Source organism: Pocillopora damicornis, chromosome 13 (genome assembly GCF_964200805.1).
Source record: "Pocillopora damicornis chromosome 13, jaPocDami1.2, whole genome shotgun sequence".
Lineage (NCBI taxonomy): Eukaryota > Metazoa > Cnidaria > Anthozoa > Scleractinia > Pocilloporidae > Pocillopora > Pocillopora damicornis.
In genome coordinates this window covers 20,322,864-20,336,615 of record NC_142682.1, presented here as the reverse complement: position 1 = coordinate 20,336,615, position 13,752 = coordinate 20,322,864, and the positions used below count along the sequence as shown (strand labels likewise).

The 13,752-nt window shown below is 38.1% G+C and overlaps 2 protein-coding genes and 1 long non-coding RNA gene across 4 annotated transcripts; 1 reads left to right on the top strand and 2 right to left on the bottom strand.

The window, feature by feature from the left end:
• The first annotated feature begins 297 nt into the window (after positions 1-297).
• LOC113665096 (uncharacterized) lies at positions 298-13,736 on the top strand. Its single transcript, XR_016182264.1, has 3 exons — positions 298-2,543; positions 12,273-12,420; positions 13,224-13,736. It is a non-coding gene; the product is annotated as an uncharacterized LOC113665096 (long non-coding RNA).
• LOC113665061 (uncharacterized) lies at positions 3,113-6,545 on the bottom strand. Of its 2 annotated transcripts, XM_027180721.2 has the most exons (4): positions 6,363-6,545; positions 5,400-5,592; positions 4,565-4,743; positions 3,113-4,065 (listed from the first exon to the last, which is right to left on the bottom strand). In XM_027180721.2, the coding sequence occupies exons 2-4, from the start codon at positions 5,524-5,526 to the stop codon at positions 3,523-3,525; spliced, it is 849 nt and encodes a 282-aa protein (XP_027036522.2). In that variant the 5' UTR covers positions 5,527-5,592; positions 6,363-6,545; the 3' UTR covers positions 3,113-3,522. The 2 variants fall into 2 exon arrangements, with proteins under 2 accessions (XP_027036522.2, XP_027036513.2); XM_027180712.2 differs by lacking the exon at positions 6,363-6,545 and having other exon boundaries at positions 5,400-5,668.
• Positions 8,901-12,773, bottom strand: LOC113665087 (homeobox protein otx5-A). The gene is made up of 3 exons (XM_027180742.2): positions 12,496-12,773; positions 10,485-10,672; positions 8,901-9,994 (listed from the first exon to the last, which is right to left on the bottom strand). Exons 1-3 carry the CDS (start codon positions 12,629-12,631, stop codon positions 9,737-9,739), a joined length of 582 nt encoding a protein of 193 aa, XP_027036543.2. The 5' UTR covers positions 12,632-12,773; the 3' UTR covers positions 8,901-9,736.
• Positions 13,737-13,752: the final 16 nt, after the last annotated feature.

Genomic DNA, 13,752 nt, shown 5'->3' with positions numbered 1-13,752 from the left:
TGATCGTACTATCTGAAAGCCTTTGTTGTCTGTGTACGCGTTCTGATTGATAGTGGTCGTAAGATGGTTGTGCTCGCCCTCTTGATATTTAAAGGTCACTAAAATATGTATTTAACTCTATCGAGTTGACCTTCGTCCGACTATACCTGACTATACTTGCCGCATCAGTATGTAGGGTTAAGTGCTTTGCATTTAACATATTTTCCATGCGGGTTCCCTACATGAGCCTCTGCCAAACTGTGCATCTCGTTTTAACTTAGGATGAATTCTAATGTCCTCGTTCCTATTTGATTCCTTGCTCTAAAAGCCAACCGTAATATTTACAGTGACAGTTGATGAAAATTAATTACTGTCACTTTCGAAGGGCTGGACTTCCCGTAATTTTTTTCCTTTGGTTCTCCGAGTATTTTGCGGTTCAGAAAAGCACGAACTCCGAAATTCAAAATAGGATTAGGAAATGGTCCATTGAATATTAAAGCCTTGTAACAACTTTGAATCCTCTTTAAGAGAATTTGCAGACACATGTGTAGTAATCATAAAACAATTCTGAGTGATCAAGTGACAGTTCCCTCTCTTTGATGCCTTTGATACTATGCGGTAAGAAAAGGAAGACTTTATCCTACTACATGCAAAAGCCATGGAATATGATTTTCGTCCGCTTTTTGAATCTGAAAAAGTATCTCTTAAGTCAGTTTAAGCTAGAGCAACTGGCCATGTTGAAACATAAATGTCAACTAAGATTAAGAAAAAATCTTTGTCAGCTTTCTTCACCACAAAATTCCTACTAATCCTTTTCATCATCACGAATTTTTGCCGGATCATGTACACAAATCACAGATTAAAAGGATGAGGTAATTATCTATTTGTCACAAGCGTCTGCCAAAAGGCTACAACTTGCGTTCTTTCTTTAAGTTAAGCAAGGTACATGTAAAATTCAGACGCGAGCCTTTAAATGTCAGGTAATTGTTTAGTCTCAAAATACCTTCGACAGCGTTGCAGCGGTTCATGTTAAAGTCCACTGATGCCGCGGTGGGGCTACTAATGCGTTGCAGTGATTTAGTAAAGCTGTTCAATCACAAGATTTTTTTATGGCAGGAAATGACAAAAATATGTGGAACATTGCTATAAATTGAACTTAACGTAATGAAACTTATTTAAGCTGATAATAGAATATGCATGCCATATTATTGCACATGCATACTGAAGAGGTTTTCCCTTTGAATAATACTCACAAGAACCGGCACTAAACGTAACTTGATTTGATATGAAATAACCAAATTATACTTTTGGACGCTTCGTTACTAAACAACAGATGACGGTTTCATCAAAAACGTTTCCAAAGAGGATGTCAGTGCCTATATGCCTTTTCACATTTGCAATGTCTATTTACCATGCTATAAACTTTACAACGAAACCTGTTGGGCTGATGCTATTCGTTCAGGAAAAATGCGAAGGGATAATGCTATTTTATTTAGTAAAGCTGTGCGACATTGTATTTATTGTTAATCTCTGGTGTTTAGACCAATTAACTTTTTTTCTAATCAAAGTTCATACACTGTATTAAAACTGTTACAGAACAAGTGGACGCTTGTGACTCGAGCTTTAATAACCTTGAGTGACAGGTATCGTGAATAGCCTGGAAATCCACCCTCACTTTTAATTATATTCATCTTTTAAAGCTAAGTTGAAAGATGCACTGCTGGCTTGCAGAGACTTTTTACCGGAACTGGTGTCAGAAACGTTGTTTTCCGCCTGAAGACGTTTAAGTATGTGGAGCGTGGGCGCCTTTCCAATAGCAGCATCATCGTATACCGGTTTTCTTTAAACTTTTACCACTTAGGTACTTGCTCGTGTTAAGAATGGTCGATAGCTGCAAACTATCGTTTGATGAATTGCGGATAATAAGGTTGCGTTACTGGCACATTTGTTGTTAGGAAACTTGGCTGGTTTGTTCACTAGGAGTATATCAATAAGGAAGTTCCCCCTCATTATCGGCGTCTCATTACTGCTTCATTGAAGAGATCAAATGTCGATTTTTGATTCAACACAGCACGAGGATGTTTTAATAAAGCGGTGTGTACTATTTGTAGTAATTCCAAATTTGCACATCTGCCCACGAGCTGTTTATACCGCAGAAAACAAAGTCCATGTTCACAATAAATGTCAAGTGAACTTAACTTGCTTGCAAACAGCATGACTGAACGACGTAGAAACCTATTTCACGGTTCGCAATATGATCGAGACAAAAAAATGGTCTAAGCGGTAGGTAGATGAGATCTTTTGCTACAGCAGATCTCATGTAGTCTGCCAGTACAGTTGAACAATCTCTGCTAGAGTACTATGCCTTAGTGTCACTGAGAAATGTATCGAATTTATCTATGTGCTTTGTTTTGTTTGCTGTGTCTTAGGCCTTTCACATGACAGAAGTATGGATGCCAAGTTTTAGTTTTCGCAACAGATGGATGCCTTGTAAAAATAGTTGTTCAGGATGCTGACGGGTCCTTGGGACAACAAATCATTGTGTTTTTATGTCGCACTAGAAGGTAAGAAAGTTGGATTTCTCTTAAGCGTTTCCTCCCTTTTTTTTTCCATAACAAGACTGCTAATCATTGCTCGCTAGCTTTTCTCCTTTAACTACGGTGTAAGATGTACCTGTACACTTCTTATCAACAACCATCTTACCACTGCTTATTTAGCTTGCTCCCTAGATAGTCGTGGTTGGTTCTCACTAAAAAAGTAAAGGTGAAGGGAGGGGGGATTGGGGTGGAGGTTGGGATAGGGGGTTTAGTAACCAGTCAAGAGGGCACGAAAGTGTAACCTTCAATGTTAAACTTTGAATTACAACAACCTGATCTAAGGAGTTTTCTTTTGAGGACATCTGTTGTTTTAAACTTTTGAAAATTTTAGTTTTACTTTCCATAAAAGGTTAAGAGATACATATAACGCAACAAATTTTAAAGCCCGGTTTTTGACACGGATTGATTTTTGTCTCCGTGAGCTTTGTCACAATTGTGACATGAAGAAAAGCCAGAAGAAAGACATTAACTGAACTCAAGTGATCTTTATCAGAAGGAATAACTTTTTGGAACTCTTCTCTTCTTCTATTCTTTCGTTTGGTCATTTTAATCTACTTTTATCAGTACAAGACGCAGCTTCAAACATTGAAGGTTAAACAAGAAGTGTTCAAATTGTTCATTTCAAATTTCAGTTTTGTCTACGGAAACCTTGCCCTAGACGTAATTGTCATTCAAGCAATGAAATTATGTTAGCCTGATTTTCTACGATTTTCAGTGACAGTTAACCGGTTGAATATAACAAATCGGTACCGAAAAAGGAACCTCAATAGTTCGAGAGAACAATTTTTCCGTCTGTTTGTGTCCATGGTTAACTTAAAGGCGCTCTTTAATGGCTTCATTTATCCAGTCAAATTAGCTATTTCTTCATGGAATCATAGGTAATAGGATAACGGAAACATGTTATTAAAAGGGTTATACAGAAGCGAACGTCATATTCATAGAAGGGTTAATACGGCCTGCAGCCGACAGGACCTGAGCAAATGCCATTTCGTAATCCTGCTTGAGAACGCCATAGATCAACACTAGATGAAGTTGGTTTCCTTATACAGCGTGAATTCAATTCCTTTTGACCTCCACTCGTATCGACTTCGTTACCACGGCAACCATGAAGAGAGCAATCATGAGTTGATGTGTATGTGGCTGGCATGGAACAATGCCAGGAAGTATCATACTGCCTAACAGGATATTGTTCAAAAGTGTACGGCTGTCTTTGGTGGGAAAACACCTGAGCAGCTTCTTTTGAATTCCGTCCAGGGCTCGCTCTTGTTCCAAGTGCAGTCGCTACTTCTCTTGTTTCTGCCGATGGGGTCTCCCCACCAATAGCGATACTTGGAGGAACAGGAATAGAAGTTCGCCCAGTTGTATCATGAATGCTGATTTTGACATGGTTATCTGATTTGTAAGATATGCTGCTATGGTTACTTGGCTTGGGGAATTTTGTTACTTTTTCTTGCTTTCTGTACTTTGCTCGTCTGTTTTTAAACCAAACCTGCCGGATGATAAATGATTGTCGAATGAGTTTCATCAAAAAGGGCTGTCACCTAGCAGTTAAATGAACATGGTCTAGCAAATCGGGACATCCCGTAGTTGCGAAAAGGAAATCAAGTACGTAAGCACCAACTATTTCCCATACGAAAACTGCATGCCACACAGGGCACGAAAACCAACAAACAAATGTTTTTAATCCTTCGAGCTAGTTTGTAATTTTACTTTTTCATTTGATATGTTTCGGTCATCAGTAGGGTTTTAAAGATATTTTGTTGCTCAACAAGAATATTTTACTATTCCAAATCCATAGCCAGAAGGTTTTCTGTCAACAAACCTAGTGTACTCTTTCACTTTCTAAAACTCATTGCCCTGTATTTGTTGAGAGTACATAATTTAATTACAAATGGGCTTTCAGGTCTTGTCGTTTCCAATAGCAGAAGGCCGCTTTTACTCAGGGTATGCTATTCCGTGCAGGTATTGAATTAAAAAGATAAAAGTACCTGAATCCTTGACTCTGGAAGATTTGTCCAAGTTGCGAGCTGTTCCCTCATAACCACATCCGGGTAATGTGTCTTTGTGAATGTGTTTTCAAGAAGCTGAAGCTGTTGATACGTGAAAGCTGTGCGAGAACGTCGGTGTTTTCCCCTTGTAGAGCTGTAATGTACCTCTAGGATTATATCTGCAATGTGAACACTTAAATTACTTTTTCTTTCGAAAATGTTTGGTTGCAAAGTGATGACAAGGTAGATCCAAAGGTAAATCCCTCTGAATTGTAAGGAATACCATGTTGTGAAGAGGTTAAATGTCACATTTTGAAATTTTGAAGACAAACAGGTATAAAGCTTAAACGATATGAGAAATGTTCGGAAAACGGAAATTGTCGAAACTTCTCGGAATTTTGTGAAAATGTGCTTCTTCACAATTCATGATTACTGCTACTCGAATGTGACGATGCACTGCCAGTGTCTTTCTCTGAAGGAAAAGGCAAAGATTAAGAGGTGTAAAATGACGTAATTTGGCCATCCTTCTGGGGAACAGTCTTTGTTTCTGGGTCTCTGGGTTTCTGTTTCGATCAACACACAAACAATGGTCTTTAAAAGCCGAGGACAGTTGTTTACAGAAAGTGTGGTCGTCGTTCGCCAGTTGCTAGAAGTTGGAGTCGCTGCTCTGTTTATGGTCTAAGTATTTGAATACCCAGTTGCTCTGAATCAAGAGTTGTAAAGAGCTTACAGTAGAAAGATTTCGATTTGCTGCACTTATCATTAAATCAACTGAATGATTTATCTAGGGTCTTTCAATCGAAGCAAAATAGACTGAAAAGTATTAGTAACATACCTGCCAAGCGCTCTGCTAATGTGAGAGCCTGCGGTGCCTTCGGTTCATCAAACATCTGTCTGGCATTTCTCGAAGATGGATTACTTCTTAATATATTGTCGATTGAAAATGATGATGTTAAGTCCATCGTGTGACGTTTACTTCAGATCAACGATAAAGTACGGTCAACGTTGCCTACCTCTCAGTAGCCGCACTGGAAAATACAACAAGAGGAGACTGAACTAGTGATTAATGTTAATGCTTTTGTGAGAACATCACATGGATTTTTAATCTCAAGAGGTGTCGTGCGGGTTTTTGTTACTTCGGTCAAGTTGTCTGGTAAATGTCACGTTGGGAAAATGGCTTTTTGCCTGCTGTGATAATTTCCTCTTCTGTGTTAAGCGAGAAATCCGAAATTTCCTTTCTTAATTTGTCTTAAGTTTAAATGAATGATCGCCAGGTATTTTGTATGATCCAGAGAGTGACGCTTTCTTCCACATTAAAATAGTGTTATAGTGATGAAAATACCAGTTGCGGCATTCACCCAACAAATAAATATAAAATGCACCTAAAGTGTGAAAAACGGGTCTTAAACGGTATTTTAATGCGATTATTTTGTATACAATTTACTAAGTGGGCCACATTGTAACAATCCCATGGCTCGGCCATTCAGAATTCAAGAATTATTGCATTGTTTCATATGATAAGCTTATATAAACAAGTTATCGAGCCTGGAGATGGATTTTGGCCTCTTTAAGCGAGGTAAAACAGAAGAGAAAATAGGAACACTTGCTCATAAGCGTACCTTTCGCAGAAGGTATAAAACATGAAGCTTACGTTAACTTGATTTAGCGCCATTACAAAAATCAGGAAGTCGGAAGATGAAACTTTTATAACTCAGGAAAGCAGGACTATTCAATCCGTGAGGCTCGCATATCGAGTTCTTTAACCACCATTTCGAAAAGAGCGTAAAAAAGGTCATACCTTTGAGCAAAGTACTTCTAAAACTCCAGTGTTGACATGTAATGAAGAAAAAATTGTGCACAGTAGAAGTCGTATGCTTGTTATGTGACTTATCTAAGAGATACAACTGATTAGTAATCCAAATCTCCCTTCTGTAACACAAGAAAGTACCGAGCTGTCGTCGTGATTGATGGTAATTTAATTAGAACGGACTTTACCCCACCTAAAGGTAGTTATTGTATTGGTAACCAATTAGCGCAATCTTTTTGTGCGGGAGCTATTACTGACTTTTGTATGGGCCGGTTATCCACTGGTTTTGAATACCATTGTATGCAATTTTTCATCCATTAAATTTAGGCTTCCTGAGTTACGTTTCGAAATAATGTCATTTGAGAAGTTTTGCGTGTTCCAAAGAAAACAAATATTATATACTTTCTAAAGGCTTTGCACTGTGTTGAGAATTAACCCTCTCTTCCCTTCCTCTCTACTGGTTGAGTTTGTAATAAACGTATTCTTTAGTGAACTGTTGACGTTTTGTACTGAAATGAAAAGCACCGATTTAGGTCCCCCACAGAAGTGCATAATTGAAGTAGAAAAGAATCCTTATTGGAAGCCATTACTCGCTTTTCAAAACATTTAGCTTATGTTCTAATCCCTTTTAATGAGAATGGAACATGGAGAGTGAATATTTTTTCTGAGAAGTGCTAGGAAAAACAGGGATGTTTTGTAAACATATTGAACTTAAGCTTCTCAGTATACGTCGTTTTGTTATGTCCTTGGCCATGTTCTTTCTTTAGGGAAGAGTGAAGGAAAAAGAAAAAAAATATCCTGTCACGTTTTCTCACCTTTTGTCAGCGACCTCCTGCGTTGAACGTAATTATAGTAATTGGAATAGTGTACACAAAACGTAACGGTGGAGGGACTATTGCATAACTTTTAGTGTGCTAGTTAATTTTTTGGGCATTTTAGAAGGTCCTTGCTCGAAAACACTTTGTTCTATGTTAATATTTTAGTCCAATTTCTAAGTACATGTTAATAGGGTTAAGAAGCGTGTCGGCCACTTCAACTTTGCCCATGTCCATTTTTAATGTGCTGATGTGATTCTGTTTAACTTGTGATCAACGTGCATGTTTAGCAGACAGGAAACGCATATTGCATGCGGCGAAAATCATGCAATTTCATTACTGGCTATACAGGGAATGAGGTGTCGTTGTGTCGAAGCTCCCAAGCTTCGAGCTCTATTACTTCGCATTCATTATTCGCATAAAAAGTTACTGTCAAAGCTGCTCAGAGGCTCAACGTCACTCCCTAAGTGTTCATTATCGCCTTAAAGGTTTTGAAAATATTCAAAGGATTGCGTTAATCTCATTTTCGTTACCCCAAGGGGAGGGTGTGAAAATCCACGGAGTGGTTTCTGCTTTAAATTGTTGGTTGGAAACGCGGGGGTGAAGGCTTTCCTGTTGGTGAATCATATCTTTAAATCAGTTAAGTGTTAGAAACCCTGGTAAACGGCGTATCCGTTGAGTGCCGATCGCGTAAATTGCCATGCAATGTGTCTCATTGAATTTAACACCGACCACATAGGATTAAGCCCTTCTTGTAACCGGAAACAGAATGAAGCAAAACATCGTGGAACTCAGTAGACTTGCCCTCTGTGATCTGAACGATCATTTTGTTATTCCCAACGTACACAAAAAACTAGCTATTTACTCTCTAGAAAAATACGAAAGTATATTTGTATTAATTTTGTGAAAGAGAATCGTAACCTGTGTGAAATTTAGCTCATTTTCTTGTTTCTGAGAGCTTTGGTCAGGTTTCTCCCATAGCGACGACATCCTTAGTTGTTAGTATTAGTAAGGTCAAAGCAATGGGAAATTGAACTGAAATATGCCATAACAACTTAAGTTAGCTTTCATCGTGGTCTCTGTGAAGTCTCTAAGTGTTCTACAAAGATGGTCTGTCGGTGGTGTTTTCGCGCGAAGAGGAGGGATGGGTGAAACCTATCGTAAAGATGGTGAGACGGACGAACACCTCCACTGATATTGCTTTTGATTATTTGTGCGTTGAGTGAAGTTTTGCTTGACGTTTACTCTTACTTGGGAAACTGTTAAAATATTTTAATATTGACCACAAAGGAGCGTGGAGGCAATTACAAAGATTTCGAGCAAGAAATAAGATTAATACGAAGAGTTCACAATTTTTACGTGGCTGAAAAATAGACAAGAGGTCAGACAGCTACTCAGCGTACTCTACCGGCAAAATTATAAAACTAAGAGGTGCTGTCAGTTCTGATTAACTATGATGCTTCTTTTTTAACTCTTCTTCGTGCTCTTCGAGTAAATCTGGAAATTATGAAGCTTGGTGTAAAATGGAGATTGTTCATCCACGCCTTTCGGCTGCGATTGATGATAAATTATTTGCCGTGTCAAGCCAAAAAAGTTACAAAGTTTGTTTAACGGAAAGTCGGAATGGCTCAATAACTACCGAAGATCTGAAAACAACGCGAAGGGAGGCGAGTAAATTTATAGCATTTCGAGCAAAAAACCTTTTACTAAGTTATCGGTCCAAGTCAGCTCTCTATTGATATTTATTGACAAAGTGTATGTGTCCGAAAGGTCAGCAAAGATAGCAAAATTAGAATATCACAATAAGTTAAAACAGGAACATGAAAGCACAAACTAACCTTTGAGTGGAAAGATGATACAGGGATAAGATGATTTCAAGAATTCGCAACTGTTCGTAAAATAGTAGAAATTTTATAACGGTAATTAATCTTTTTTAAGTATCGAAGTATTTTGACAGTCAGTTCATAAAAGTTGCTTTCTTTAAGCTGCTCACTCAGATCAACCATTCTAGCCTCTCAGCCCTAAGAACTTAAACAGTAAATAAATCCTAAACGTAAATTTGCTGTTGATGATTTACACATGAACATAATAGTATGTTCTGGGTCATTAACATTTCTGGTCATTGCACACTTAAACTGGAGAATTTACTTCTTGATGATGGAAAGAACTGAAATATTAACTTTGTTCGTATTCACTATGATATGAAAAAATTAAACGAACATGCATCCTGATTACATTTAAAGGTCACTGAATTTGCTCGATCATCAAATATTGCTGTTTTACGTTAACTTTTTCGTGTATTCTTAAAAAAAAAAGATTGTAATATATATTTATGTATATATATATATATATATATATATATATATATATAAATTATATATATATATATATAAATTATACATTCTACTACCACAGCATTGAGCACTTGCTTTATGCCAAGGTAGACTCAACCCCTACATTCATTCATTCATATATATATATATATATATATATATATATATATGTTTTTTTTGGGGGGGGGTGAGGGTGAAAAAACACTTTCGTTGGGTTCTAAACGAGCTTCCAAGCAGATGTAAGCGTAGGTAACATCGCTGTGATTGGTGGTAAGGGAGGCATCTCGTCTTTATTTTGCCCAGTGTTTGAAGGGGTGTTTCCTTGTGGCGAGAAAGTTGGCGCGAACGGTAAACTTGATGAACGAGTCAGATAAAATTGCATCCCTGAGTTCTTGAAGTTTTTTCTTCTGTTGACAGGGATGACAGGGCTGGTCTTTTGCTTCCTGAACTTTGCTCTCCTGTTTTTAAACCAAATCTGCAAGACGATGTTGGATAATAGCTTAGTTTAAGAGATCATTATCTTGCCTAAATAGCGCACAATGTATGATATTCCTTCCTTCACATAATAATTTCCACATCATCATATCAATGACCTGATTCAAAATATCTCAGGAGATTGGGTGTCACCTTCATTTCACTTGATCAATATTTCTTTGCTTCGTGTTTGCTTAATTATTCCATGGGTTGTATACAATCCCTTACGTACCATACTCATTAGCATGTATGTTTTGCGGGGATTAAATAGCACTTGTTGCTGCACCTGAATGAGATGAACACCCTTTGCAAATCGCCATCCCCAAAAAATTCAGCGAAGATACTGAACGGATAACAAAACGTGACCTGAGCCGAGTGGTAAAATCTGAAATTTAGCGAGCTAACCAAAAGCATATATTCGAGTAATGACTCAATCATACAACTAATTGCTCTCAGAAATAGTCAGTCTTGGCTGAGGAAATAACTATTACCTGTATTGTTGAGTCTGGCAAGCTTGTGCACATGTTTAATTGTTCCCTCATCACAATATCAGGGTAGTGCGTGTGTGAAAATGTATTCTCCAAGGTCTTGAGTTGATATTGGGTGAATGCCGTGCGCGTCCGCCGTCGTTTCTGACTTAGTCCGCCTTCTGCATTAATCTTGGCGTCCATAATCACATCTGAGTATGGAAATAGAACGTTACTGAGTCAGTCAGCTATGCGCTTAGCAGTTTTTGAAATCGTTTTGATCAGTGTTTGCTTAAGTACATGTTCATAGGACTATAACTGTCATGCATGATAAACATTACAACTGACCACCTACACACAGCAATCATCTTTGCATATACTGTACAGCGAAACTTTTCATAAAATTCAAGTAACATAAGGAAACCACATACTTTACTCGCCAAACACAACATAGCTAGTGCATAGCTTTACGTATGCAACATAGCCGAGTGCATAGCTTTACGTATGATTTGCTTTACTGCGATTACAGATTCAACACCTCACCAATTGTAATATTTTATGCAGAAAGTTCAAGTAATCTATTACAGACCGTAGTTATACGTAGAATGAAATGGTGCAAAATTCACTGACAATTTTCAACAAGCGTAGTTGGCTTGCTTTTGTCGGTTGCAACTAAAAAAAAGTTGCCGCAAAAAATTTCAACGACTGAGTTCTTATTTCATTTAAATCCAACTGCATGCGATAAATAAGACATTTAGTTATCTCCGAATAATCTTCTGCTTATTGAAGAAATTTGGCGCCTTCTCCATTTCACGGACAAACGCGTTTGCAGGATGATTACAAATTATGTTTTTATCTCAATGAAGGATCGGTAATGACTGTGCGTTGGATAATTGGTGAGTCAATTAAACAAAACTTCGGAGGAGGCTTCTAATGTGGTACCCTTAGATTGACGGTTATCAGTACAGAAAGGCTCTGAGCAATTAATAATCCTTTGACAGGATATGGCTTCAGTGGAATGTGACCGGTAATATTTTCACGGTAGGATTAATTCGGTTCTGTCGATGAAAGGTTTCCGACTTCTTCGCCTGTATTATAAACAGCTTATTTGATCGAATATTCTATAAAAAAATTAGCACCCCGGTTCTTAAGAATACCACTGAAGTACCACTGAACCCCAATTAACTCAGAAACACTGAAGTATGCTTTGAAATCAGACATGAATAATAGTGTAGGTTGATGAAAGTTCTCTGTGCTTGTGTCCATAGTGAAGTGTTGCCTACTGATGTACAGTGTCGTACAAACGTTTGAGATCTCCATTCAGTTACTAGATAAACGTCTTACGTATATGCTGCTGATCTATAACGGCCGGTGATATTTATGTTTAAACTTCTTTGAAAGTGTTATAGGATTCACTATGCCGTTGCTCCCACAACATAACATAAGTTAGACGCGCGTGATGGAGACATTTGAAGGAGAGTTTTAACTTTTTTGATCGCTATTTGGGCCGTTGGCAGCGGCCATATTTTCATTTTTTCTGGTATCACCCGAACTTCCTATTCAGTAAAAGCAAGCGAAAAAAATTATTTATTATTCTTCGTAAGCTCACTTATCTACTTAAATTTGTTTCCATGAAACGGCTCCAAGTAGTTTCTTGATCACCGTTTTCGCCAATTACTAGTCATCGGAATCTATATTCGTAGAAAGTACTCATAATTAGATGGGTGTTGCAAACACATCTCTGGGAAGGTCAGCCGACGTTTAGATGTCAGATAAATGATGCTAAAAATCTAAAATTTTCTTCCATTTCAGGCTGGAAAATTAATATCGACGTTTTCTAATAAATGTAGCATGGATCTTTGGTTTGAACGAAACTGAAGGGCAGTTAGCATCACTGGTACAATCCCGGCCTCAAATAATGACTCCCATTTCATCAGGTGCTTTAACATTTCAGCAGCATGTAAGTAGCTTATGAGAATTCTTACACACTAATCTGGCTTAACGCCCTCCTAAACCACAGCTATTCTTCACCAACCTGCAAGTCGTTCAGCAAGAGTCAAAGCTTTGCTAGCGTTGCTGTTAGATTCGCCTTTCTTCTTCGCTCCTCTAAATAGATCGTCCTTTAAGATGTTTGCCACAGAAAATGGAAGTGCTTCCACTGACTCCCCCATGACGACCTTCAAACAAACACGCCACTGCACTAAATCAGTACTGTCGCAGTGTACACACTCCTGCTTTTGTTTGTTTTACTAACTGAAGCCAGCCTCCTGTACAACTTCCTCACTTTCCCCTACGCTTTTAGAGTGGTATGTAACTCACAGTTTACTGTGACTCGCTGCTAAGTTCTTGACACGTGTTAAATCAGTTATCCTCAGCTTAGAGTAAGCCGAGAAAGCTATCCAATAATTTGTCTGTTCCTCTGGCATGATGTCAATAGAATGATGGAAGATGTGATTGTAACGTGTAGAAATCTAGTTTATCAATTTCATCCAAAGCTGCACCCTTGACTCAAACATAACTGTTTTTTCTAAAGATTGACGATTAAGGCCTCTCCAAACTTGTGCTGAGCTTGAAATTTCAACCTCAGATCTTGGCCTCAAGATCAATCTAAGCACGTATACTTCTGTTTACCAACGAAATTTCTATGTCGCGGTGGATGTCTATTACTGAAATCTAACCCATATACGCCCTACAAGTTTGGATTATAGGAGACAATGTATTCATACATTTGGCTTTAACATTAGTTTGTACTTTTTCATTTAGGTTTCGGACAGAGGGCCAAACTCGATCGCCTCAATCGATTTTCAGCTGTTATCTGCCTTGGCCCTTGCTGTCTGTTGTTTATGAAGTTATCGCTGTGTGTGAGCTGCATGTTTTACCGACAGTGTAAATGGATCTATTTAGTGCTTTTTCTCATTTAAAAAGCAATTTATCATTTTCTGTCATGACTGCTTTGACAATAGAATATCAGAAATCAATTGCTGATAGGTCACTCCTGGTCCAATGAATTCTGATACTTTCTCAAAATTCCGTTATGAAGAGGCTTTGTAGGGTGCATTATACAACCAGTGACAAGGACGTTAGCTATTCTAGCCTCAGTGCTAATTAATTCTCCATCTTCCCTCTTCTTGAAACAAGTAGCGTCCTCGCTTCATCAAGGCAGTGGAGGTGGCCTTATAGCCAAGTGATCATGTTCGGGGACGTTTGGGGAAAATGTAAGCGGCTGGTGGTTTGGCTTAGAAAGACAAAGAATAAAGGTAATGAACAAAACTGAAATCATGCAGTTTACCCT